The sequence below is a fragment of the Phasianus colchicus genome, chromosome 11, assembly GCF_987193195.1.
Source record: "Phasianus colchicus chromosome 11, bPhaCol1.hap1.1, whole genome shotgun sequence".
NCBI classification, from domain to species: domain Eukaryota; kingdom Metazoa; phylum Chordata; class Aves; order Galliformes; family Phasianidae; genus Phasianus; species Phasianus colchicus.
The window spans coordinates 12,959,472-12,983,756 of record NC_143446.1 but is presented as its reverse complement, the minus strand read 5'-3'; the positions used below and the strand labels follow the sequence as shown (position 1 = coordinate 12,983,756).

Below are 24,285 nucleotides of genomic sequence, written 5' to 3'. Positions count from 1 at the left end.
TGAATTGTTACAATTACACAATTTCCTTGATGTCACACAATGACTGCATAAGCCTTCCTTGTCAAGAAAGAAAAGCATAGGTCCTAAAACAAATGCGTTTCAAAGGGAAATGCTGCAGGTCAGACAGGCGACACTGGGGGAGCCCCCAGCCCAGTCCCCTTGCAGGTTCACTGCCTGATCCTGACAGCAGTGTGCAGCACATTAGCAGGGCACAGGAGCTGTAAAAGTACAGCTGTGCTCCAATCACACCATGAATTTGTCAAAATAGCTCCAAGCTTTTCTGTCCTGCCCTTCAAATGTTCTCAGAGACAATCCTCAAAAATATCCCCAACTTGTCTGGCTTCAGCTGTGCCCTAAAATATCATAGCTCAGGATCGTAATGCTGTCACCACCCTTTTTTCTTCCTTATTTCTCTTCCTCCTTGGTTTGTTTGGTTTTGTCTGTGCTTAACCAGAGTTGGCCACCACTGACCTGGCATTTCGCTGACATGTTGGTCTGTTTGCACTGATATTGCTGACAAACTACATACTGCTGCTGCTTTTACTTTCCTTTACACTTGAATTTGACCCTTCCACATCCATTAGACCCTGCAAGGAAACTGGCAAATAATTGTTTTATACTGTCAAGTAATTCCCTATCCCTTCTTTAAAGCTCACCGTAATTCTGCAGCATGTCCACCTGGGTGGCTGCACACACAGCATAGCGAAATCCCTTTGGGACTGCAGGAAAAAGACAATCTGGAAACATGTCAGTAGGGAAAGCCCGAGGACACTATTTTATAAAACGTGTCTGAAATCTGCAGAAAGTCTGTCTCGTAGTCAAGACCTCATCATTAAAATTCAATCAAAACAGGCAGTAGAACCTTCTCAGTTAAAACAGTAAATAAAAGGAGATCAAGATAAATAGCAGATATCATCTGAGGCAGTCATAAGAACGAATGTGCATCAATCTCCAAAAAAGTCACTCAAGATGGATAACACCGAAAGACAACATCTTGATAATCAGTTTTACAGTGATGGATTGAGAGAAAGTTTAATGAGTCAACTGCAGAATTGGAATTTCATTAGAGACTTTACCAGAGCTGGAAAAACCTGTAAAAGTGCAAGACAAAATCTGCCTTGTAAAATACAGGAGTAAATATGTTTCCGTCCATATAGAGAATTATCACATGCATTTGCATCAGGAGGAAATTGACTGGAATCCAGTGCAGAGAAAAACAACACAGGGAAAAAAAAAATAATAATAATAATCTATCCACATATCTTCCAGACCTATGTTATGCCTACCACATTGTAATTTAGCAGTTGTGAGAGCTGATCTAACATAATGTAATTGTATTTTAATGCCTTCTGTGAGACTAAGACTCATTAGTCATCATCTAAAGAGAAAACACAAGCTGAAGTCACACTCCTTTATGCCAAGTTGTCAGGCATATGGCACTCACAACTATCTTCACACTAACCTTCATGTCAGGCTGCAGGAGAACGAAATCTGATGGCAGCACCCCTCAGATGTGAGGCTGGTTTTCAACATTTCAAATGAAAATAAAATCTGCTTTACCTTTCACATTAGTAGGGCTGGTAGAAAAGTGTGGTTGTGCTTCTTGGGTAAAATCCCCATTTTATTTAAAGCTGCAAAGTTACACTGCAGTCAGTTGATCTGTATCAGATTTCACAGCAAAGAGTCAGACCTTGATGCTAAAACTGCCTTACCAGCAGAGAAGCATCAAGGTTTGTTAATCTTTCTCCCCTTTATATAGCAATACAACAGCTGCACTCTTGAGGTTTTATTCCTCCATTTGTGAATCCACCGGGTCTTTTTTGCCCTGTTTATCTGTGCTGTGTAACTCAACAAATAGTGGGACACCTTGCTTCTTGAACTAAAATTGTTGCACAGAGCTCCAAGATCCCAACTCAAAAGATGTTGTAACATACTAAGAGGGTCCAAGTTCTGTTTTTCTCAAACTGAAACTCAAGCTTTAACTTTTATTCAGAGAAAAGGGTATTGTTTTCACCTGTTCTTCATCCAAAGGCAATAAGAGATGCAAATGCTATTATCACAGGTAGGTTCTGCTTATGAGACTCTCTACGTGTTACATTAAGCATGTTGCTTTTCTCTGAAAGGCAAACTAATTTTTCAAGAATTTTTCATTTCTGACTGAAAGACTTCTTCTTATTAAATTAGAAGTGTATTATGATGATCCAGTAACACAAGCATCACAAACAAGAGTGTAATCCCCTGTACGGGCTGATGGTGCAAGCTACTGACATAGGCAGGAGCATCAGAAAACGCTCAACTATCAAATAGCTATATAGTGCTCAGCCTGCATAGCAGTGACAAAACAGATATCCTACAAAAGCTGTAGTAGAGTACAAGAGGCAATGCTGGAACTGAGACATCCAGCTGGCACCATGGTCAGCTCCTTCCTCCAAGTCATCAACCAGTGCAGGGCAGCTTGCTCCTCTTCAGTTTCCATAAAACCACATGATAGTTTGGCAGTAAGAAATATCTCTTTTTTAATTATTACTTAAAAACTGTGATAAAATGAATGTATTTAATAGAAGCTGAAGTAAATGCCTCTCTGGAAACCTAACTGACAGACGTTTGGGTCCTCCTAAGTGGATAATTGATCACAAGGCTAAGTCGGTGATGTTATGGTAATGAAACAAAGAGGAAACTGGGATTTAAAGATTTCAAATATGCCTGTCAAAAACATGTAATAATACTGTCAGATCAATTTGCTGTCAAATACAGGTGTGATGTGATAAAACCACTGAGTTTTTAGTAGATTATGTTATTGAAGCAGTAATTTAAGAACACCTTCTAGGTAATAAATTACAATAAATCAAACTTCTAAACTTGAAAGCACGTACCAGAAGACATGCAGAGTATGATAGGGGAAACAAGAAGTAAATTTAAACTGTATTCCTAAGCTGGAAAAAAAAAGAAGCAAATTCAATTGCTTTCAAAAGATAATGATCAGAGTCTATAGATAAGGAAAAACCTGCTAAATACTTCTACCCTTCACCCTCCTACATTTATAGTACAAGATTACCAAAATTGAGAAAGAAGTGCAAGAAGATGCCTTCACAACACATAGTGGTCAGTAAAAAAAACTGGACAATTACAAGAGAATGGCATTTTTGACAGTTTCCCATAGCAAGTGTTTAATTTCTGTGGATGGCATCATTTCATCAAAAAAAGAGAAGTGTCTTAGGAGACACCAGAACGCTACCTGCTCTTGTAAAGAAAGAACACTCGATTTACATTTCAAAAGTGTTATTTTTAAATGAAAAGACTTAACTTTTCCAAATTTGCCTAAAAGTAATGCATCTGTAACTCACAGCCCATGGTTCACCCGTTTCTGTCCTCTAGCATAGAAACAGAGATAGGAGGAGAAATCTAAAGTCACGGCTTGGACCAGATGGGAGAAATGCTATCAGCTGAGTTTACTGACAGCCACATAACTGCTAGGATAAGCACAACACCTGGTGCTTAAACAGGATGTGGCCAACCAGCAGGGTAACATCATGCTTGATATTGCCGTAGTGACAAAAGAAGGAAAACAATGATTGATTATTTCAACAGCAGCCAGCAGTGATCAGGGAAGAAAATAAATGAAATTGCATTTAGATCAGTGGACAGAAGTTTAACTAAGTGACATTTCTTAAAACCAGATGACACCTTTTTACTCGCATGTTATTACATTATTGCAGTGTTATGACTAGGCTTTCCTAGTCAATCCATGTTGCAGGTAGTTAGCCTTAAATTCAAAGAAGAAAAAAAATACACACATGCACCTTCTCCCTGTTACCTTTCTGTGCCTTCACGACCATACAAGTCTCTGCAACAGCCACTGGAGTTAGGTGGAGAACATAGCACAAAGTGAGTACTTCACGTATTTTAATACCTTTTTAACATAGTTCTGCACATGCAGCCCAGGACCCAGCTGGACATGGCCAGTACTCTCCACTGCAAATGGATCATTTGCTGCTTTACTCAAGAGGATTTTCTTCCAGAACAATCGAAGCTGGAGCCAGGCAGCCACCACACTACTGCACAGGGACCAGAATTAGCAACATGTCCCCATTACTACCTTTTACACAGGTTTTCTTACAGAGAAAGAGGAAAATATATTTTATTTCTTTGCCTTTGATGAACCTCTCTTCCCAGCAATGATTGGCCTCAGGTTTTCCCTTCAGATCTGGGTTACGAGAAAGCTTTGGTGACTTCACTTTTGGGTGCCATATATTTCCATCTGAAAAGCAGTGCCAGGAGCCAGGTCAGTGTCACAGCAGCACTTCCCCTCCCCGCTCCCAGCTGGACTTGTTCCACAAAGATGTGCAGATGCCCAATTTCTGTCAGGGCTCATGCTTAAAATGTGCTGTCAGATCTCATTTCTCACATTACCATCTCAAATGGGCAGAAAAGGACAACTAAACTGGCAATCATCTTCCCAAAAGAGAAGGTCAGAATAGACTCTACCGCATCTGAAGAGTTGTTGGCTGTCATGAGAAGGCCATAATAGCAGCAGCCAGCCGAGCAGCACTTTAACGTGCTTGGTGGAGGAGCTGGCACCTCAGCAGAACCTTGCCCAGACCCCTGGGGATAAGCATACATCTGTGAAAGCCAACTGTATATTCGGCTGCATCAACAGAGAAACAGCTAGCAGGTCAAGGAATTGATGGTTCCCCCTGTACTCTGCCCTTGTAATGTCTCATCTAGAGTACAGCATCCAGGGCTAGGGCCCTCAACACAAAAAAAGATGCAAAGCTACTGAAGCAGGTCAGAAGGGGCCACAGACACAGCACAGGTTGCCCAGAGAAGCTGTAGATGCCCCGTTCCTGGAGACATTCAAGGCAAGATTGGATGGGACCCAGGCAATCTGATTTAGTGCCTGAGTTGGTGGTACCCATTGCTTGGCAACCATTTCCACAGCAGAGGGGTTGGAACTAGATGGTACTTAAGGTCCCTTCCAACTCAATCATCATCCCAGACTCGATTCAGTGCCACAGTGCTGATGTTAAGTGATGCACACATGAGGACATTATCCTCATGAAGGATTTCTGTCAGTTTTCTTACAACCACACTATACTGAAGAACAAATTTATATATTGGTAAAAAGGCATAGAGGATCTCAGCTCCCACAGAGGGGAAAGATTTCAGACAGCTACACTTAACAGCACTGAGTGGCACCAGATGCTGGGACATGAAAAGAGGCTGAAAAACTTGGGGCTGTTCAGCCTGGAAAAGGCTCTGGGAAGACCTTTCAGTATCTAAAAAGGGGGCTATGAGAAGGAAAGGAACAGACTCTTTAGCAAGATCTGCTGTGATTGGACAAGGGGAAATGGTTTCAAAATAATAGAGGGGAGATTTAAATTGGATAAAAGTAAGAAGTTTTTTACAGTAAGGGTGGTGAGGCATTGGAACAGGTTGCTCAGGGATGTGTTGGATTCCCTGTTCCTGGAAACATTCAAGGTCAGGCTGGATGGGTTCTGACCACCTGATGGAGCTGTAAGCATCCCTCTGTTCATTGCAGGAGGGTTGGACCAGGTGGTCTTTAGAGATTTCTTCCAACTCAAACAATTATATGACTATGAAGAAACACCAGGCTAGGAGGTACTTGAGATCGGTGATGGCTCCACCTCATCCACATGACAGAGATACAAATTTCTGCCCTCAGCTCAAAGCATTCCCATTAGCAAGACATTCCTACATCACCCTGCTGAGTGGACAGGCTTCAATTCAGCTGCTAAGTAAGAAATGCTGGTATGCAGTGATCTGACAGGAGAAGGGATTAAATAGAAAATAACCCCTTGCTCCTAGCTAGAAAGCATATCAACACAGATCTCTACTTATTCTGCCTGTTTACTGGACACAGGATTAGCCAGTGCCCTGTGTTGTACCAAACAGCTCTTGGTCTAAATGTTAGTAAGCTTAGCACTCTCACAAACTTCATCACGCATTAAAAGCTGATATCTGTATCCCTCTCCCCACCCAGAAGGTGAATTGATATTGAACTGATGCCTTCTGCTGCTGCAACAAAATAAACCCCTAAAAACCAGGAGTAAATGGAAAACATAGTGCTTTGTATCGATTGTGATGTTTTCAGTTAACTAGGTTCTGCCTGCAGCCATGCCCCCGCAGCACACGCACACCAGGGAAGTGCTGCACTACCCCCCAACAAATAACTTTTAGGAAAGGGAAAGCTGCGTCTGTTTAATAGATGTTTCCAATTTCTTACATCACCATCAGTATCTGTTTTAGTCACTTGGCAGGTTTTCTATAGCTTCACACACCCAAGCTGATTTCAAACCCATTCGGTAATGTCAATGTGACTTCAAGGTTTAATGATTCATTATATTTCAGACCTTAGAGCAAGAGAATGTGTTAATTTTTTTTTTTTCCCTGCATGGGCTTGGTAGTTTCTTTCTGGTTTATTCCCTCCATATATCATTAAAAAGAAGGTCTGATAAGGGAAAAAAAATTCTCAGTGGAACATATAAAAAAGAGACTTCTTTAGTTAAATAAAAAAAAAAAAAAAAACCCACACACTATTATAATGTCTGCCTTTATAACCTGCAGAACCATTACAAGGGTAACGGTTCTCCATGCAAAACACCCTTTCCAGGAATATTAGGCTAATGAAAACTCACTGCTGCCCTCACATCAAATCCACATGCGCACATATACTAGACTTAGGATAGAAAGCTTTGAGCCTCACTCTTTCTCCAACTTATTATTAAGCACCAAGTAAAAAGAAAATAAAAAATTCTTCCTTCTTACTATTTTCAATGATAATTATTACTGGCATATAGTCCAAACATAGGGCCAGGCATCTCTGCTTGGAGTTCAGTATAACATACACTGGAGTTTAATTAGTATTTGTTGATCTCATCCACAACTGCCAGGGGCTGGAGAGGGAAAGAGGGTTGCAAGAACTCCTCCAGAGTTCTTTTCTCCCCCATTTTTGTTGCTACACCTGGGAAAAGGTAGAATTATTCACAAAAGCAGCTGGAGGACTGGAGTAGCTCTGGAAGGATGATAGATTCTGTTCAGTTAGCACTGGCTGATATCCTCATGTGAATAACCCTCATGATTCTCCATGGCCAAAGAAGCCCCAGAAGCTGCAGGAGGAGATTTCTGAAGGCTATGGGTGGCAGCCTATCCCCTCAGATCCCTCAACCTGTGCCCATCACAAGGGACCTGCTGCCTCCTGCATTTGTACTGAATAGCACAGATGAACATGCTCCAGGTCAAGACAGAGAGATGCTCAAGTGATTATTTCCCAACCATTAGCATATGCTTCTTCATGAGCAATGTCTTCAGTGCCTTGGCAGTAAAAGTACACCGACCATTAAGACATCTGCAGATTTCCCTCAATACTTCAGCTCCTGCATGATGCAGGAACTGAGTGATGTTTCCCCGGCCCAGGAATCAGAACTAGAATTCTGATCAGAGGAGCAAGGCAAGACAAACACACTGCCTTTGGGCACATGGCAAAAGAAGTAAGAAAGTATTTTGCCAAATCTTCCTTAACTAGAAAAGAATAGGGTTGCACCTGGAGTTAAAGATGGGCTGATATTTCCTAAGACTGCAAATGGTCAGCCTCAAAAGCATCACTCAATGGTCTGAAGGATCACCATTGTTACTGGGGCTGAGCGCCCTGCACAGCTCCAGCGGGGAAGAAATTACTCTCTTACAGACATATTAACATGCTGAATATGCCACAGCCAAATGGCCTCATTCAGCCCCGAAATGAAGAAGCAGTTTCACTGAATTTAATGACTGATTAATATTCATTTAATAATTCTTGCCTAAAACTGCAGCAAATGATTTTAAATTATACCATTTGGGAGACAGCAGACTCAATTCAATGGGATCACTGGGCTCAGACTGTCCTACTCACTTCTCTCCGGATTGTTCAGTTCTTCCTTCACTTGCCAGGTGATTGGCAGGAGTCTACCCTACCCGACCCTCTGCTTATTTCTGCCTCTCTTTTTTTTCTTTTATTTTGCTTGTTTGTTTTAAAATGCACGCTTTTTAAATCGCTACTGGAGTGAGGCAATGTCTCTACCACTATTCTCACAAATCTTTGTAGACAGCAGGCTGCTGCAAACCAAGAAGGACAAACCACGCTTGATCTGCTGCCAGCAGACTCCAAAGGGAGCAATAAGGAGACCATACAGGGTAGAAAACAGATCTGTACCAGCACACAGCACAGCTTGGGTCTGCTCATGCTCTACAGCAAGACTGAGATTCTATTTTCTAATGGAAAAACAGAAAAGAATTGAAGAACTCTGATGGGTCTCTGTGATGAACCATTCAGCCAGCAAAAGCCGCACCCACCTTCCCACATAAAAGACAAGGTAAAACAAACAAACTGAAAAATAAGAAAAACAAAGCACCAAAATCTACACTGTATGCATCTCAAACTTGTTCTTGGGGAAGTAAGTCAGTGCACTGTTCCAGGTTCTTTCACAACAAACCCATGGACCAGTGACACCAGCACAACCACGGACCGGTGAGCCCAGCACAACTACTCTACACAGAGCACAGATCTAGCCCACACAGCTCCAGTGCTGACACTTGAGGGCTGCCCAGCACCGCATCTCTGGGGACTGGAGATCCTCAAAACTACAGGCATAGGCAAAGTTTTTAGAGCCACAGATGCCCCAAGACAGTGCCTTTCCCATCCCACTCAAAGGCCCAGCACCACGTCATGCTGCCAAGTATGAGCACCTTGTCACGCATCCCCTCTACTTCCAGATGGAAGGAAGAAGTCACAATGCAAACACAGATGTGTGACAGCCCCTCAAATGCCAGGGAGTCCATTCCCTCTCCAATTCTCCCCATCAATGCAGTAGACAGCACCCTTCCAGCTGCGCCAAGCACTGGCAGCAAACCTCCCTTCCCCAAGCCTGGCTGGAGCCTGCTCCTCCAACTCCCATCGACATACCTGCATCTGGACAACCACAATTCTTCCCTTTTCAATTTCAATTTTTATTGATTTTTGAGGCACTCATTTCTGAGATGTATGGTATCATTGGATTATACTGTTTAGCAATTTATTTGTGTCTCTCTTTATGCGCTGGATTGATTCTTTTTTTTTTTTCCTTTCCACTAAGCCTCCAAAAAAGATGCTGCCACTGTTGATATTTGGCTATCATAACAGCTCACGTAGCCCTGAACTATTAGGCAGTGCAGCTCCAAGAAATTTTGTGCCGAGGTAATTTGGAGACTAAATCAAGTTTTATCACTGAATGAGGTTAGCGGATATTAATGGGAAGGCAGGAGTTTGCACTGAATCATTAATGTGGATAAATGGAGAGCTTCTCTTTAATACTTCATACAGCAAGCTCTAATAATGCCTGAAAATCATGGGGAAGCAATGCAAGTTGTATTTAACACAGCAGAAAAGGAGGACTAATCTGACTGCTTCTGGGTCATCAGCTGACGGCTGCATCTTGGTATCCCTGCCCTCACTTTAGGGATGTTTGTGAGTGTCCATGAACTTAAGAACAGTGCAGCTGGGCCAGTATATATGTGAAGCAAATTGCTGCAAACAAACATTCCCAGAAAACATTTCCTTGAAACTTGGAATTTTCTTTGAACAGTGAAAATTAACTAACAAACGAATCATAGAATCATAAAGATCAAAGAAGACCACTGAGATCAAGTTCAACCATCAGCCCATCACCATGCCCATAACCACATCCCTCAGTGCCACGTCTCCATGGTCCTTGAACACCTCCAGGGATGGTGGCTGCACCACTCCCTGGGCAGCCTATGCCAACGTCTTACCACTGTTTCTGAGGAGAAATTTTTCCTGATATCCAACACAAACCTTCCCTGACACAACATAAAGCTCTGTTATGGTGCAGAGCCTAGAAGGAGTGTGTTTGTTCAGACACCATTGAGTGCATTTTGCTATGAACAATAAGGCTTTAAACATGCTTTAGAAGAACACTGTTTACACTTTTCCGATGAATGTAAACCAGAAGAGTTTTGCTGTAGACAATTCTTATACAGAATATCAGGTTTATTTATCTTCAAGGTTGTTTTTTTTTTCTTAAAAAAAATGTTACATAAATGAAATAACAATTAGAGCTGTGACAATTAGAGTGTGACTGCCAGTGCCTTCCCGTTAACTACATAGGAAATGTTTTCTATCCAGATCCATGCATACATAGATTGTGATGCTCTAAAGTCCACATACGGTGGCTCTAGGCACAAGACCCAGTGCTCCAGGACACACAGCCTCAGCTGCCCATCTGCAACACCTAGCAACTGGCGGCCCAATTATTCCAAAGTAATTCACAGCAAGCAAGCAAGGCAAGCTGCATTATCAGAAGCAGATACACAGGTCTGAGGTCAGTCAGTACAGAAGGGAATAAGCAGCCCCAGTGTGTGGAAGAAAGCTGCAAAATGATGGGATTACAGAGGAAAAACAAAGTGTACTTACTGCTAGCAAAGGTAATGCAGTATTCTCTGATACCCAGAGAAAAGCAGCTGCTAAAAGCTGGCATTAACCCTATACAACAGTAAGAATGAAGCTCAGTGCTACTCACCAGCTGCAGATACAGAGGAGAGAACATCAGCAGTTATAAAACAGTATCTGCCAGGCAGCCCTTCCCACATAAAGAGCAAGCCTTAGAAAAGGAAGTAGGGAGGAAAAGCTCCAAGAAAGAGAGTGGCCTGCAATGAGAGAGTTAAAAAATAAAAATATAATAAAATCTAAAAAATCAAATAGCTGCTGTTTGAACAGGGATCAGCCACGCTGTTAGACAGCTTAGTTCTCCTTTTAAGCAGCTAAGTGAAATGGCAAGTACCCTAAAAGATTCACTCTAGCGCTGCAAGAGCTGAGTACAGGGCTGCTTCCCCCCAAAAATCACTGATAAATGAGCAGCTGGTAATTAGCTGATCAAACAGTTCTCAGAGGCTACTGCCCTACTGGGTGAGCTGTTGGTCACTGCAGGACCCTTTGGCAAACTCTGAGCGCTCCACTTCATGTCCCTAGGACTGCCTTTTTCATGCTACGCTCTCAGTGGAGTACAGTAGCCTTCTACTGCCTACTGATGTGGGGGAAGATGCAACTGTGAGCGAGTCACCAAAGAGTCTGTCAGACTCCTTGATAGACCCTACCACTGTGAAACCTTGGGAGTCTGGAGTGTAAGACAGAGAGCAAATGGTATCTGTTTGCATCTAAGGGTAAACAGGAGGTTCTGTTTGTATGCATTGTTAATCGTATCACACTTAAGAAACCTTTCGTCCTTTATCACTGTTGTTTGGGAGAAGCAAGGCCCAATTAACTGATTAGAGGGACAGGAACTTCTTGCTTGTAAGTGAATGGTATATAAGATGTATGTTGAACACAATAAAAGAGAACTATTCTGAGAACTATTCTGATGCTACAAGAAACTGTGAGAGCTCTCTAACTCAGCTGAGCACCGACATCCTGATGCTTGGGTGGGATGTAGGAATTCATAGATTCCTCCTTTTCCCACCTGAGAGCAGCCAGTGCTCCATCCCTGCAGTGAGGCAGTGACTGGTGCACTCACTTCCCAAAGCACAGCATCCAAACCAATCTTCAGGGAGCACCAGGAACACACTTCATCAGCCAAGTGAGCATCAGTGAAGTTATTAGCATGATGCTGTTCCAGCAGTGCTTAGGGGACTACAGCTGAGGAAAAGGAGTCTGGCACCACTGAAAGTACAATTTCAGGAAAGCTTTTTTTGTGTCGGCAAATCTACCAGAAAAGACACACAGTGAGCAGGCTTTTACAGAGGTGTAGACTAATACTTAGCACTGATGTTTGATTTTTCCCCTTTGAATTCAACTACACCTGGAGTAGCATTCATGCCTTGTAGGATATTCCTTTGCAGACTTTGACTGCAGTTCAGCAGGTTGGTGTCCAGAGCTCTACCTGTGCTGTGCAAATCGCATACACACTGTTACGAGTTGGCAGCAAGAGCATTTAGCAAGGAGCTACATCTGCAGGACACTGCAGTGATGTCCTCTTACAAACAGGGCAGGAGACTGCTTCCTTCTGCAAACTAGGATCAGAACATTCAGTCAAATTGAGGTGCTCAGAAACTTCCTCAGGAATAAGGGATTTAGCCCAGCTGCAACAGAACACATGCCTGAAAATATACCATTTCATTGGCTTTTCTAAGCAATAAGCTTCAGATATCATCCTATTTTATTGAACACATTTCACAGAGTGGATTTGGAAATGCAAAGTCAAAGCCCTGCGGCTAGTCAGCTGTCGCCAGCCTCATCTGAAGCAACCCAAGCAATTCCCTCTAATTCCAAGGAAAGGTGCTATTCCAGGAAGCAGTGACTAAGTTAAACCAAGGCGGACTGCAGGCGAGCTCAGCTGTTCTTCACAGCTATTCACAACAACAACCCATTCAGTATTTACCTTTGAATCTTACTTAGGAAAATGGAGTCTGTTCTCTTTTTTATTTACTGAGTAATAGTGGCAAGCACAGAAGGTAAAGAGTTAAAACAATAGTAACAGCTAAATCAAAGAAAAGAACTTGAGTGGTGGAACATCACATAGCAACGAGAGAATTATGATGAAGAAATGATTACAGTGTAGAAAGGGTACAAAAGAGTAATATAAAAGACCAAGTTATAAAAAGAATTTCATGTAAGGGGAAAATATACACAAATAGGGAAGATGCAGAGTGCTCAAGAAAATGATTTGAAACTGAAATCTTTGAGTTTAGTGCAAAACTACAACGCTTTACAATTGAGAGGACATTATTTGAAGTTTTCAGATTCCTGCAAAGTTCTGCAGATCCACAAAGCAGATGTAATTTATAGAGGTTTAAGGCCAAAAGAGATACTTAATGCGTTGGATTTTTCAGTTTGAGCTCTAACAGTATAATAACTGGAATTTCATTTTCTGAGTCTTTAGGAGACCTCCCTCATTGATTTAAACACCCCACTGGTGGCAAATCTGCCACTTTTTCCTTTCAGCTGTTTCAATAATTAATTACACTTGTAGTTAAAAGATGGATCCTATTTCCATTGGCAACTTTGCTGAATTTTTCTATTCTCCACTGTAAGATCAGATTCAGCCTACTAACAGGGGAGGTGAATATTTTTAAGCCACAAATTATTTTTCCGAGCTGCTCTCTGATTCTCTCTTAAAGAATGAGCAGAAGAGCAATGTAAGCAGTTTAATTGAGTACAATTCAAGACTGTGATATATTTATGTTACATTACCTACTTTTAGGAAGGCGTAGGACAGGTATTGCATGTTTACACAGCTTTCCAAAGCATCTGGAACGCCTTTCTACAAGATAACTAGAGATAGGATGAGAGGTAATGGCTTTGTGTTCAGCCAAAGGAGATTCACGTTGAATATCAGGAAAACTTTCTTCTCAGAAAGAGTGGTAATACAGCGGCACAAGCTGCACAGGGAGGTGGTGGGTCACCAGCCCTGGAGGTGTTCAAGAATCACGGAGATGTGGCACTAAGGGACATGGTTATGGGCATTGTGGGGGTGGGCTGATGGCTGGGGTTGACAGTCTTATTGGCCTCTTCCAACCCCAATGATTATTTGATTCTATGAATGCCTTATGCTTCACCCAGATCCTTAAATCATCTGGAAGACTGCTGCATATCAGAAATACAAAGTGGGGCATGGTAAAGAGCACTGTGGCCAACTATCACCAGCAGTCTCTACATTTGGGAATAATACTTTGGTTGATGCTTAGTATTTTCCAGCTTACATTAATTACTTCACAGGAAGTTGGTTATCTGATGAGAAAGTTCCTAGGAATATTTTCAGGTTTCCTATCTCTCTTAGTGCCCAAAGGGATGAATTCACATTCAGGATGGCAGGGAGCTGAGCACGGGCTGTGGCAAGTGGCGGCAGATGTCCTGATCTCAGACCCAGTGCATGGGGAATCACTGCTGTACTGCAAAGAAGGCAAAGGCTGACAGCTGCATGGAGACAGAGATAAACCTTGCATTGGAATGTTCATCTGAAGCCCAAGCTTCAAATGGTTAGGCTGGATAGGTCCCAGAAGGTAAAGACTTCCCCACAGAGGTGGGGAAGTGGCACACTCAACCATCCCTGCCTGAGTAGACATAAACAAAGTATTGCATAAGGCACAGTGCTCCATCTCTGTGGAGGAGGGAACTTCCCTCCCCCCCCCCCCCCCAGGATGAGGGATTGAACAGTCAAAGTAATCTCTTTAGCCCTAACTGCAAATGAACCAATTTCCAAGGCAATATTCTTAGACCTGAAAAGTCTCTCTTTCTTTCACAGAAAATAAATTCAAGCAGGAATGCTACAGGGAAGAAAAAAATCCATCTCAAAGAAAATAATTATTTAGATGTCTTAGAAATCTGGAAGGGAAACTTATTTTGAAAATACACATTGCTTCCAAAGCAAGCATTACCCCTCCAGCAGCTCCCTCAGATTCTCCCCATAGAGCACCCAGTGCAATTGCAGAAACACTGAAGACACAGGGGCAGAGGAGGGCAGAACAAGCAGCAGTCATTGAGGGCACATAGAATGATACAGCCCTAAGTTGGGGAAAAAAAAAAAAAAAAAAAAAAGCACCTCACATTTGCTTGTCACATCCCATGAAGATGCAAATGCATTTTTCCAGCCAGCACATCAGTCCATCTGCAGATGGAAGCCCAAGGCTTGCCCCTTAAGAAAGCATGATTCCAACCCTTCAGCTGTACAACCCACACAAGCAATGTCCATAAAGTATTCTCCTATTAAAGGGCAGCCAAGGGCTGCAGCAAAACCTGCACTGGGGGGAGGGGGAGCAGCAAGAAGGGAAGATCTACAGAAACACAGGGGACATCATGGGTTCAGGAGCCACTAGACAGAGAAACCAGGCTGAGCATAAAGGCTCACACAGCCACAGCCATCTCATTTTGCTTTTGGGTAAGAACTTCCTTAGGCAACTGCCTACTTAACCCACACCTGAAGGTCCCCTTCTGTGAATTTTGGCCCTAAAAAATCCTGTGGGGTTGCTGTCTCCCTTGAGGAATTGGCTGGGGAGCATTTCCAGAAGCTGGAATGTGTGCTGAAATCAATCAAGTTAAATGGCAGTAGATGAGAATAGGAATGAATAAACCTCGAGGGATATCATTTGTCATTTACTGTACTTGTTAAAAGTTACAAAACAGCAGTTCAGCAGAGGTTAGAGAAAGGACAACGCAAGAACACAAACTTTCAACCCATTTCTGAAACCATTCACCATGCCAGTATTTTCCAAGACGATGAAAAATTAACAATGAAGGAAATAACAAGGAATAAAATAAAACCTTTTCTTTTTGGTTGTTTTTTTAATGTCAAAGTAATAAGCTATTCAGACTTTTCAACCATCACTTAAGAAGATGAGAGATCCTGATCCAGCCATCAAGAACTTTTGGACAATAAAAAGTCCATGAACAAACACATGGAAATGATAATAAAGAAAACTGCACAGCCAGAGGTCAGATCTACTTTATAGTAGGAGCTGAACTCTGATAATTCACAGTAGATTAAATTCAGCAGCAGCAGAGGCTTAGCAAGAAATTTGGATGTTAGTAAGATTTAAGCTGGGAATAGGCCTCATTCTTATTTTACCAAAGGCCAGACGTAGGCTCATACATGTTTATGAGGAAAAAGCAAAAGTGACTGAATTTTAAAGAATGAGCTCCGCAGAAAATAGTTTGGGCATAGCAGAGTCCATGGAAAATGCTGTCAAAAGTTAGAGGGCAATAACTGAAATTTTCCTCAGCAACCTTCAACTTTACTTCCAAACGTGAAAAGCTGAAAATCCATGGCTAAGAATATTAAGTACAGACCGGTTTTTTGAGTATTTTTCATCTTCCTACAAAACTGAGAATTCTGAAAGCAAGCAAACAGTTTTTGTTGCCTGTCATGTTCTTGACTTGAAAAACATTTTGGGGGATACTTTTCTATTAATTACTCTTGAAAGCCCAATTCAATTTCCTCTGCCAATCACACAGCCTCTGGTTACAAAGGGTGGCAAAACAAAGAGGAAAGCAGGAGCCTCAGGAGTCCAGGGCTACGCTGAAACCTGAGTGCCATGGAAAGCAAGGCTTCAGGCTGTAGACCAAACATCAGCACTTTCCTCTTGAATTTGCTCAAAAGCAAATATGAGCCTATGCTCTTTGCTGCCTCCCTTTGTCCACCTTATGTATGTGCACTGAATGCTCTTCACGGCATGGGGCTGTGGCTTGTAGAGCTGCCACCTTGGACAAACACTGGGTTCCACACAAAAGATGAAATCTGCAGATTTGGCCACCAAAATATGGACTTACAGAGAGCAGCTTGTGCTATGCCTGTGCTAAGAGGGCTTTCCTCACAGCAGAGGATTTCTCCTGGTAACTGCAAATTGCATGTGGAACTGTTCATCTTAGCAGCTGCATAGGATTGGACTAAATGATCTCCAGATGTCCATGCCAACCCTTACAATTCTGTGATTCTCCTATACTCCAAAAGAAGGCAGTTCTCTGTGGATAAAGAAGCCTTTCCTAATCAGAAGAGCCTTGCCACCGTACCCGCAGCATCACATCAGAGATGCAGGACTCTGTGGAAGGCTCCGTCCAGAGGAACCACAGGCTGCAACGTTCCAGAGATGCAAAGGGATTTGCTGGGCAGAGGGGCAGCACTGTCTGTCATTGCCATTAGCAGGTGCCTAGTACTGTAGTCGCACACTGGCAGAATTAAATTATGATCTGCTGAGATGCTGCTTACCTATTCCTGTCCATAGTCTGTTCTTGAGAGGCAGTTGCAGCTGAAGAGACGATATAATTTTGATACCTGCTTAATTTGTGTATCTATATCCTGCCTGACAGAATGATTTCTCCAGCTTTATAAATGGATCCATGTTCCTCTCAATTGGCATTCACTCTTCTTGCTGCAAGAGCATCCATCTGCCTGAAATCTTTAGAGAAACAGTTCATGGGGAGCAGTTAATTGTGATCTCTCTCAAAAAAATTAGTCCCTATTTTTCCTCTGACAAATGAAGACATTGTTCCAACAATATTTTCCTTCTCCACAGACAGTGCTAAATATTTATATTGTGTGCCTCCTAGAAAAAGCTCATCTCCTCATGAATAAACACCAGGCTAACACAAGCAGCCTCCAGAAGGACACGGGGAGCAGCTGACCTCTTCACCCCATTCCCCATTTTAAATATCAGGTTCCCCATGACAGCCATTTAAAATCAACACTGACCCTGACACCTGACCTGAGCCTTTTGCATTTGCCAGAAGACATACTTAAACAGGACCATCTTGGCAGGATATAGCAAACAAGCCCAAGCTTTGCATTGTAACATGTTACAACCCAAGCCACTTATTAAAAAAGAAGAATTAAAATGAATGTATTGTAGGTAAGATTTGGTAAACATGGCCAATTTCTGCCAGTTCCCGTTTCACTGAGCATGCTAGCATTGGCATTCCTCTTTCCTCCTGTGGTTCTTACACACTGACCTCTTCAGCACAAAGGCTCTGAAATTTGAAGAATTATTCCCTATTAACTACCAGCCCTGATACAGCGACAGCCCATTGCTGGCCAAGAAAAGGCCCAATGTTTGCTGAACATGCATCCAAAACCCAGTACTCCCAGCTTTCCAGGTGCCTTTCCACTCAAGCACAGATTGAGTCAGGAGCACAACTCCCATCAAGGAGCATACATGCCAAAGCAGGGCTTTTGTGCAGCTGCATTTTTATTTCAGGTTTAAAAGAAGGAGCAAAAGAAGAAAATGAAATGATGATGGCTACTGGAGTTACTTTGCCATTTACTACTTCTATTCTTCTGCACTTTAAAACTATCTCATGCACCAGGAAATAGAAGCAACAGATTCAGTTCTGCCCAAGGCCTTTGTATCCCAAAGACTCCCACTACAGCCAGCCTTTTAAGAAGATGTCAAAATATTCATGCAATTATATTTATAAGGTTCCTTTGTTATAAAGAGCATCAGAAAGCCAATTTACAAAGCTCTTCTGCTACTGTATTCTAATTACTGTGAAGTAGGAACTCAAGCAATAAGCAAACTAAATAGATTTTCTCTTCTGGGAGGTGAATATATGAGCTGATGTTTTTCATGTTGTTGTTGTTGTTGTTGTTGTTTTGTTTGTTTTGTTTTTTTACTTAAGAGATTGGCTAGAAAATTGACTAAAACTACACCACAGCTCCCAAAAGAGGAAGTCCCCCTACACTGCTCAAACAGGTTTTCAATGTTTTTTCCACATTTTAGGGTGATTTTTCCTTTTTCTACTGCAGCTCTAGTTGTCATATTTATACCATGTCATCTTTCTCCCTTCCTTAACAACCTCCCAATTAATGTGGGCCCATCGCATGCCCTTGTGAAGTTCCCAGCATCTGTGCCAGATGTTATTACAGCACTGCTTTCTTGCCCATCATGGCAATTTTTAGTCCTCCAAGATCAGCTTCTATAGAAGAAAAAATAGGCTGCTGCAATCTCCCCTTTAGCCCTCTTATTATGACATGTAAATCCCACCTGAAATTAGGTCATCAATATTTCCATACCAGATGTTATGATGAAAGTTAAAGTGCACGCCTTCGTCCCCCATTTCCTTGCTCCTACCGAATGCCTCTGGAAATGATTCCTGGGACACGGGTAACAAGTATGAGCCTAAGTAAAGTGAAGTCCTACACAGAGTCTCCTAGAAAATAATGGCAAAATCTCCCATCTTTACTGCACGAGCAATTACGATTCCACTGCGTAGCTCCAGAGGACATGTTTCTGCTGCCACATAAATTTCTATGCTATTTCTTTTATACAGAGACAAAGCCTATGTGTGAGATTTCTCTGCATTCTGCATTGGCACATGTCAGGTAACACACAGAAGGGCACGAATAGGATCACACTGCTGAAGTCCATGGAGCCACTTGTACTGAGCTAATGGCAGAAGCTCAATTCTGTCATTTAAGAACACTGGAAGTGTTCAGCTGTTGAGTTCCATTCCTCAGTACTTCCGATATCGTTCTCCAGATGGAAACCAAATTCTTCATGTTTACACAACTGCTTTATTTTGATCCCAAGAACAATTACGAAAGAGGAAAACAAACCTCTCCTTTATAGATAGAAAATCTTATACCTACTCTGCCAAGATCCCCTCTGCACACACTATTTGATTTTGCATAAAGAAGAATCCAGGAGCAACATTTGTAAGTGTTTAGACCTCAGGTAAATGTGCTTATTCGTGTATTTTCCTTAAAATTAGCTTTTAAATCCTCACCACTGCTCGACACTTCCCAGCAGCCCTGCAGAGCTTCTGTTTTATTTAAAGGTCTATCACCACCTGTCAGTGCAGCATCAAGAACATGCTGGAACATCCCATTAGTCCTGAGCCTGGATAGGACAGACAAGATTTTTTAGTAGCTTCACTGTATTAATGCTTTGTTAGAGTTTCTTACATGTCTCCTGCTAATAGGAATAACCTCTGGAGCACTAGCAATTTATCCATACATCTAGCTCACACCGCTTGTCACAGTAAGTAACAGCTGATAACCCTCTTGGGCTGTTTTTCATCTTCAGTAGGAGCGCTCTCATTCTAGAATACATTATTTTAACCTGTCAGAGTATAAACAGGACAATTACTTAGACCAATGTGGGCTGAAAGTGTTGATAACTAAAGTTAAATCCAGCATTGTCACACTAATGTGCTCGTGTTAAACCAAGCACAATGAGGCAGCTTGCCTTCTCAAATGAAAACATTTGTCAAACTCTCTAATTCAAAATCGACCAAGTACAGATCTCTTGATTTGCACTGCTTACTGACAAGCCTGGGAAAGCAGCAGTGGAAATGGTGAACCGATTATCAGGGTAGAGAGAGAAAATCACTGTGCAGGAAGAACCAGGCTGGTTTGTGTCTGCAAAGAGAGAACTTGAGGACTCAGGGACAGAAGGGTTTTGTAGATTTGCACAAAATCCTCCTGCACTCCTGAGTACCCAGGAGCACTGTCTGATCCCTGGGTATCTCTGAGCCCACCAAACCTGCTAGAGCTGCCTTTGCATCCTTCTCTCACTGATTTCCTACTGCTGTGGGCAGCACTGCAAGCAGCAGCATTACTTTGCTCATCAAACAGCCAGCAGTACAACTCCAGCCCACACACTGCAAGCAGCTCACCTGCTCTCACCGTCCAATTTCATCAAAGAGAAAGGGCAAAAGATGTCAACACTTCTTCCTTCCCTACACCCTCTCCTTCCTACAGCACCTCTACCTCGCTCTTCCCATGGGCACAGCAACTCCTGCTAAGCACAGCCAACAGCCATGCTGCTCTCTAACCTTTCAGCACTCTTCTTCTGAGATGTTTTTGTGCTCTCACTCAGATTTGACCTTATCTTTCTCCTCCGACTCCTTCCTCTCCTAACACAAACTCCTCTGAAACTGCCCACCCTGAAGTCTTTGCTGATCATAGCTGGGGATTTGTCCTCCAACCTCAGCTTCCTTAAGCTCCTGGATACTATTCACAGTTGCCTAATAAGCAAATATTCTACATCATCTATTTAAGCATTAAGTTCTTGATATCTTTCGATGATCCAACTCAGTTTAGACTGTGCTGAAACCACCTGACAGCTGGTAAGACGACCTTAAAGATATGAAGAAGCAACTGCCCTATATCAGCCACGTCCCACATTGTAAAGAACAATGTAGGTGGTGCGGTGTTTTCTTTGACAGCAGTGCTCTGGGGAAGAAAAAACACTGTACTGTTACCAAACCAAAAAGGAATGTGAATATTGTTTAAAAAAAAACCAGGATGTCATGCAGGTCTCTGTATCAAATCTTCACTAGATACTCTGTATTACCTAAAAACCATAAGTAAAAATTCAGATGAAGCAAAAGGATGATTTTCATTGTTTCCACTCTCCACAGGACAGACCCATAGTATAACAGAATGGTTGCTCACAGTCTGGACTTGGGACCACACTGAATTTTGCACTACCTTATTATGCTATGCCTAATCCTACATTAAAGTATCAGGAAATTTAGAAAAGTAAACATCTCGTGGAAATAAATGGGCACCACTGTCTTTTGCCAAACTAACATAAGCCTTTTTTCCTGTAATTCTCAGTGCAGTATTCATCTCCCCGTGATTGTGAGCAAGGCGAAGGTTTGCTCAGAGAGATCTGATAAGTAACATAAAAACTCTGAATTGAGGAATATCTGTAAACTTATTCCTGATTGTTTTCCTGATAGTTTTTCAGTGCTCATCAGTTACAAAGTGATATACTTTTTTTTTTTTTTTCTTTAATGGTTTCCTCAAGTTTATCTCATTTGTAATAGTTTTGTCTTTTGGTCTTTTTTTTTTTTTTTTTTTTTTTCCAATTGGTAACTAAGGTTTTTCCTTATACTAACCATATTCTTGAATCTAAGAGTCAGATGGTAACGTACCCTTTTATACAAGTTTGGGCAAGTAATTGTAACAATGAGCAAATACAAATCTAACTGCCCAGACCTCACAATAATTTCTTTAACCCGCGCTTTTCAGTAAGACTGTTTAACTGGGGTGGAAAAGTGAAAATTCATGTCCATACAAATGCAATATGAAAATAAGTTGAGAGCAGATATGGGGGGAAAAACAAAAAAAAAAACAAAAACAAAAAACCATCCATCAATGTAGAAGGACTGTGGTTTGGGTATTTTCAAGCACAAAAAGGAATGAAATGCTAGTGTGGTCTCATTTGGCATTACCATTCCACTGATGAAACTGACAGAAAAGATACGATTTAATAAGCCACAGTCCATTAAAAGTCTCTGATTTATTAGATGTAGAGGCTAACAACATAAATATTTAAAATGTAATCAGAAAAGTTAGAGATTAATTCATTGAATATTCCTTCTGCAAAAGGCTGAACCACATAAAATGAGGAAACATGCAGGATTTTTACATATAGCACAGCCTCTTAATACGCAGTAAGCCTAACACTTACAGACAGGTTAATATATTCTTCAAGCTTCTTTCTGCACAGTTTTTTCTTAAATGTATCTTTCTATCATGTCTCTTCCTTTTCTAATTTGTAAACACAGTCTCAAAGTCTTTATTCAACTCTCTGCTATGATGGGTACTTTAAAAGGCCAAAGTCCCTACTTATTGCTCTGAAATTCTCTTGATGCTTACAGCTTCTCTTTTCTATCATTTGTTTCTGTATTTTACTAAGGATTAAACTCAAAATTATCATTTTGGCAGAAGAAAAAGAGTACTTTCCACTGTTACATTCTTCCCACTCATTCTGGTATCTCGGGGTCTCTAAAATCTGCTTGAAATTACAGTCAGTAGTTGAGCAAAACTGGGACCTGATTCCCATTCAGCCTTTGCAACCTCAGTATCTTACTGCTCTGCAGGCCACGGGCCACTGAGACAAATAAATATCCTACATACCTGTCAAGAAGCTCATCAATATACTATCACCACTGAATAAACACAGCTAGAATATTCCTGTTTAAAATAAGATTTACCAAAAAAGTCATTTCCATTTAGTCCATACATCATTTTAACTCAAAATCATTTTAAAACATCATTTTCTCTTTGATTTTTTCTTTTCACTTCTGATAAGAAGAGAAACATTTATTTGTTTAACATATCGCTGTCTAAGAGTGAGTAAGACACCTAAGCACAATGCTATAGTGAATATGGTGATGCAGGTCAGAAGCCTTGCAATCTTTCTTGGGTAAAGCACATGCAATGCAAGGAAGAACACATCACTGATAACTGCAACAAAACTTGGAACAAGCAATCTCATTGTGGCATCACAAGGGACTGGAAGTTATAACATGGTGGAAATGTGAATAAACAACAAATGTAAAAGAGAAAGCTGGCAGCAATACATAAGAAGCCAGGAATGACACAAAATTAATAAGGGAAGCAAAAGGACAACTGAAGAAATCAATGGTTAATAAAGCTTAGGACAGTAGAATTAAGTTTATAAAGTGTGTTGTAACAAACAGTATCTAACCAACAGTTACTGGCCCATTACCACTATGGAAATGATAACAATGTCAATAATACTGCAGGGAAAGACAACCACCTTCAATAAACACATCTGTTCCGTGTTTGGGCTAATGCCAGATGATGAAGCCTTACAACAGATCAATGCTGATTAAATAGCTATTTTCCAATGACAATTAATTGATAAGGATGTTAAATACATCTCTTACAATAGAAACTTTACCCAGCAATCTAAATAATTTATAACCAGGCACTTTTGACTGACTGAAGATTTCTTACTATCATTCCTAATCAGTTTTGATTGTTCACAAAAACCCGGGCTCCAGTGAAGTTACTCATGCCATAGTACTTAAATGGTTTAAGCAAAATGAATGGAGCAATTATGGGTCTCACAGCAAGAAAAATTGTTGAAGTAGTAAACAATGACTAGGATTTAAGTGATAACTAAAGGAATGTACTTCAAGCAATGGCAATGAACACCAATTCAAGGAGAAAAGACATTTTTCCTTTGTGTTGTCTAAGATGATGAAGTTATTTAAAATGGATAATAGCCTTGAGAAAAGGATTCTCTTACTGCATTGGCAAAGCCTCCCACAGCATTTTGGTAAGAAACACAGACCAACCCAAATCTACTGAAACAGACATTAAACACATGTCAAAGAGATGCAAATATTTACCACTGACTGGAGAAGCTCAACTTACACAGTGGCAAGCACTGCCCTACCTGTAGAGGTTCTGTCCTCCCATCTTCTGCTGTTCGCTCTTGCCACCATCTTACCCAGCCATGTTCCATACAGGCATGAAAAGCTGTGGATCACATTGAAAGAAATAATCTGAAATTCAGTGCAAAATACAGCCAGACTGACAAAACATTGAACAATACTGAATTTATGGACAGGGACACTACTGAAGGAAGAACAGAGACTTTGCAGTAGGACTTTGTGGATCAATGTACAAATTGTTATTCTCATTGTTCAGTGGAACAATTACTAAAATCCATTTGCCAGTAAATGTGCCTTGTCTTGTAAATCATTGGGTCATTAACCTTAACAATGTCAGTGTGTTGTCACTATCCAATTCAATTAAATTAGTGACCAAGGTGATACCTAAAAGCACATTCCAGAAAAAAAAAGAAAAAGGATCTGTGTTATGTTAATATCTATGCAGTATCTTAGTTTTGTACCTGGAAATAAGAACATATCCTAAAACTCAGGTAATAGATTCTAAAAGCCAGGTGAAGAAATCCTTCTGCTTAGAAGGAAATGAAAATGGAAACGTTAGAGCGGGAGGAAGAGGAGATGAGAGAGAGAGAGAA

General features: G+C 41.3%; 1 protein-coding gene across 13 annotated transcripts in view; it reads right to left on the bottom strand.

Annotated features, from left to right (window-relative positions):
* Positions 1 to 24,285, bottom strand: part of LOC116237322 (uncharacterized) — a 227,617-nt gene that overhangs the window by 101,973 nt on the left and 101,359 nt on the right. For all 13 annotated transcript variants that reach the window (XR_016470133.1, XM_090148353.1, XM_090148343.1 and 10 more), the window contains one exon: positions 23,695 to 23,777. Coding sequence is in view for 12 of the 13 variants with exons in the window: in XM_090148353.1 (XP_090004479.1) it covers positions 23,695 to 23,777 (83 nt within the window). In the remaining variant the exon portion in view is untranslated. The remainder of the gene's footprint in view (positions 1 to 23,694; positions 23,778 to 24,285) is intronic.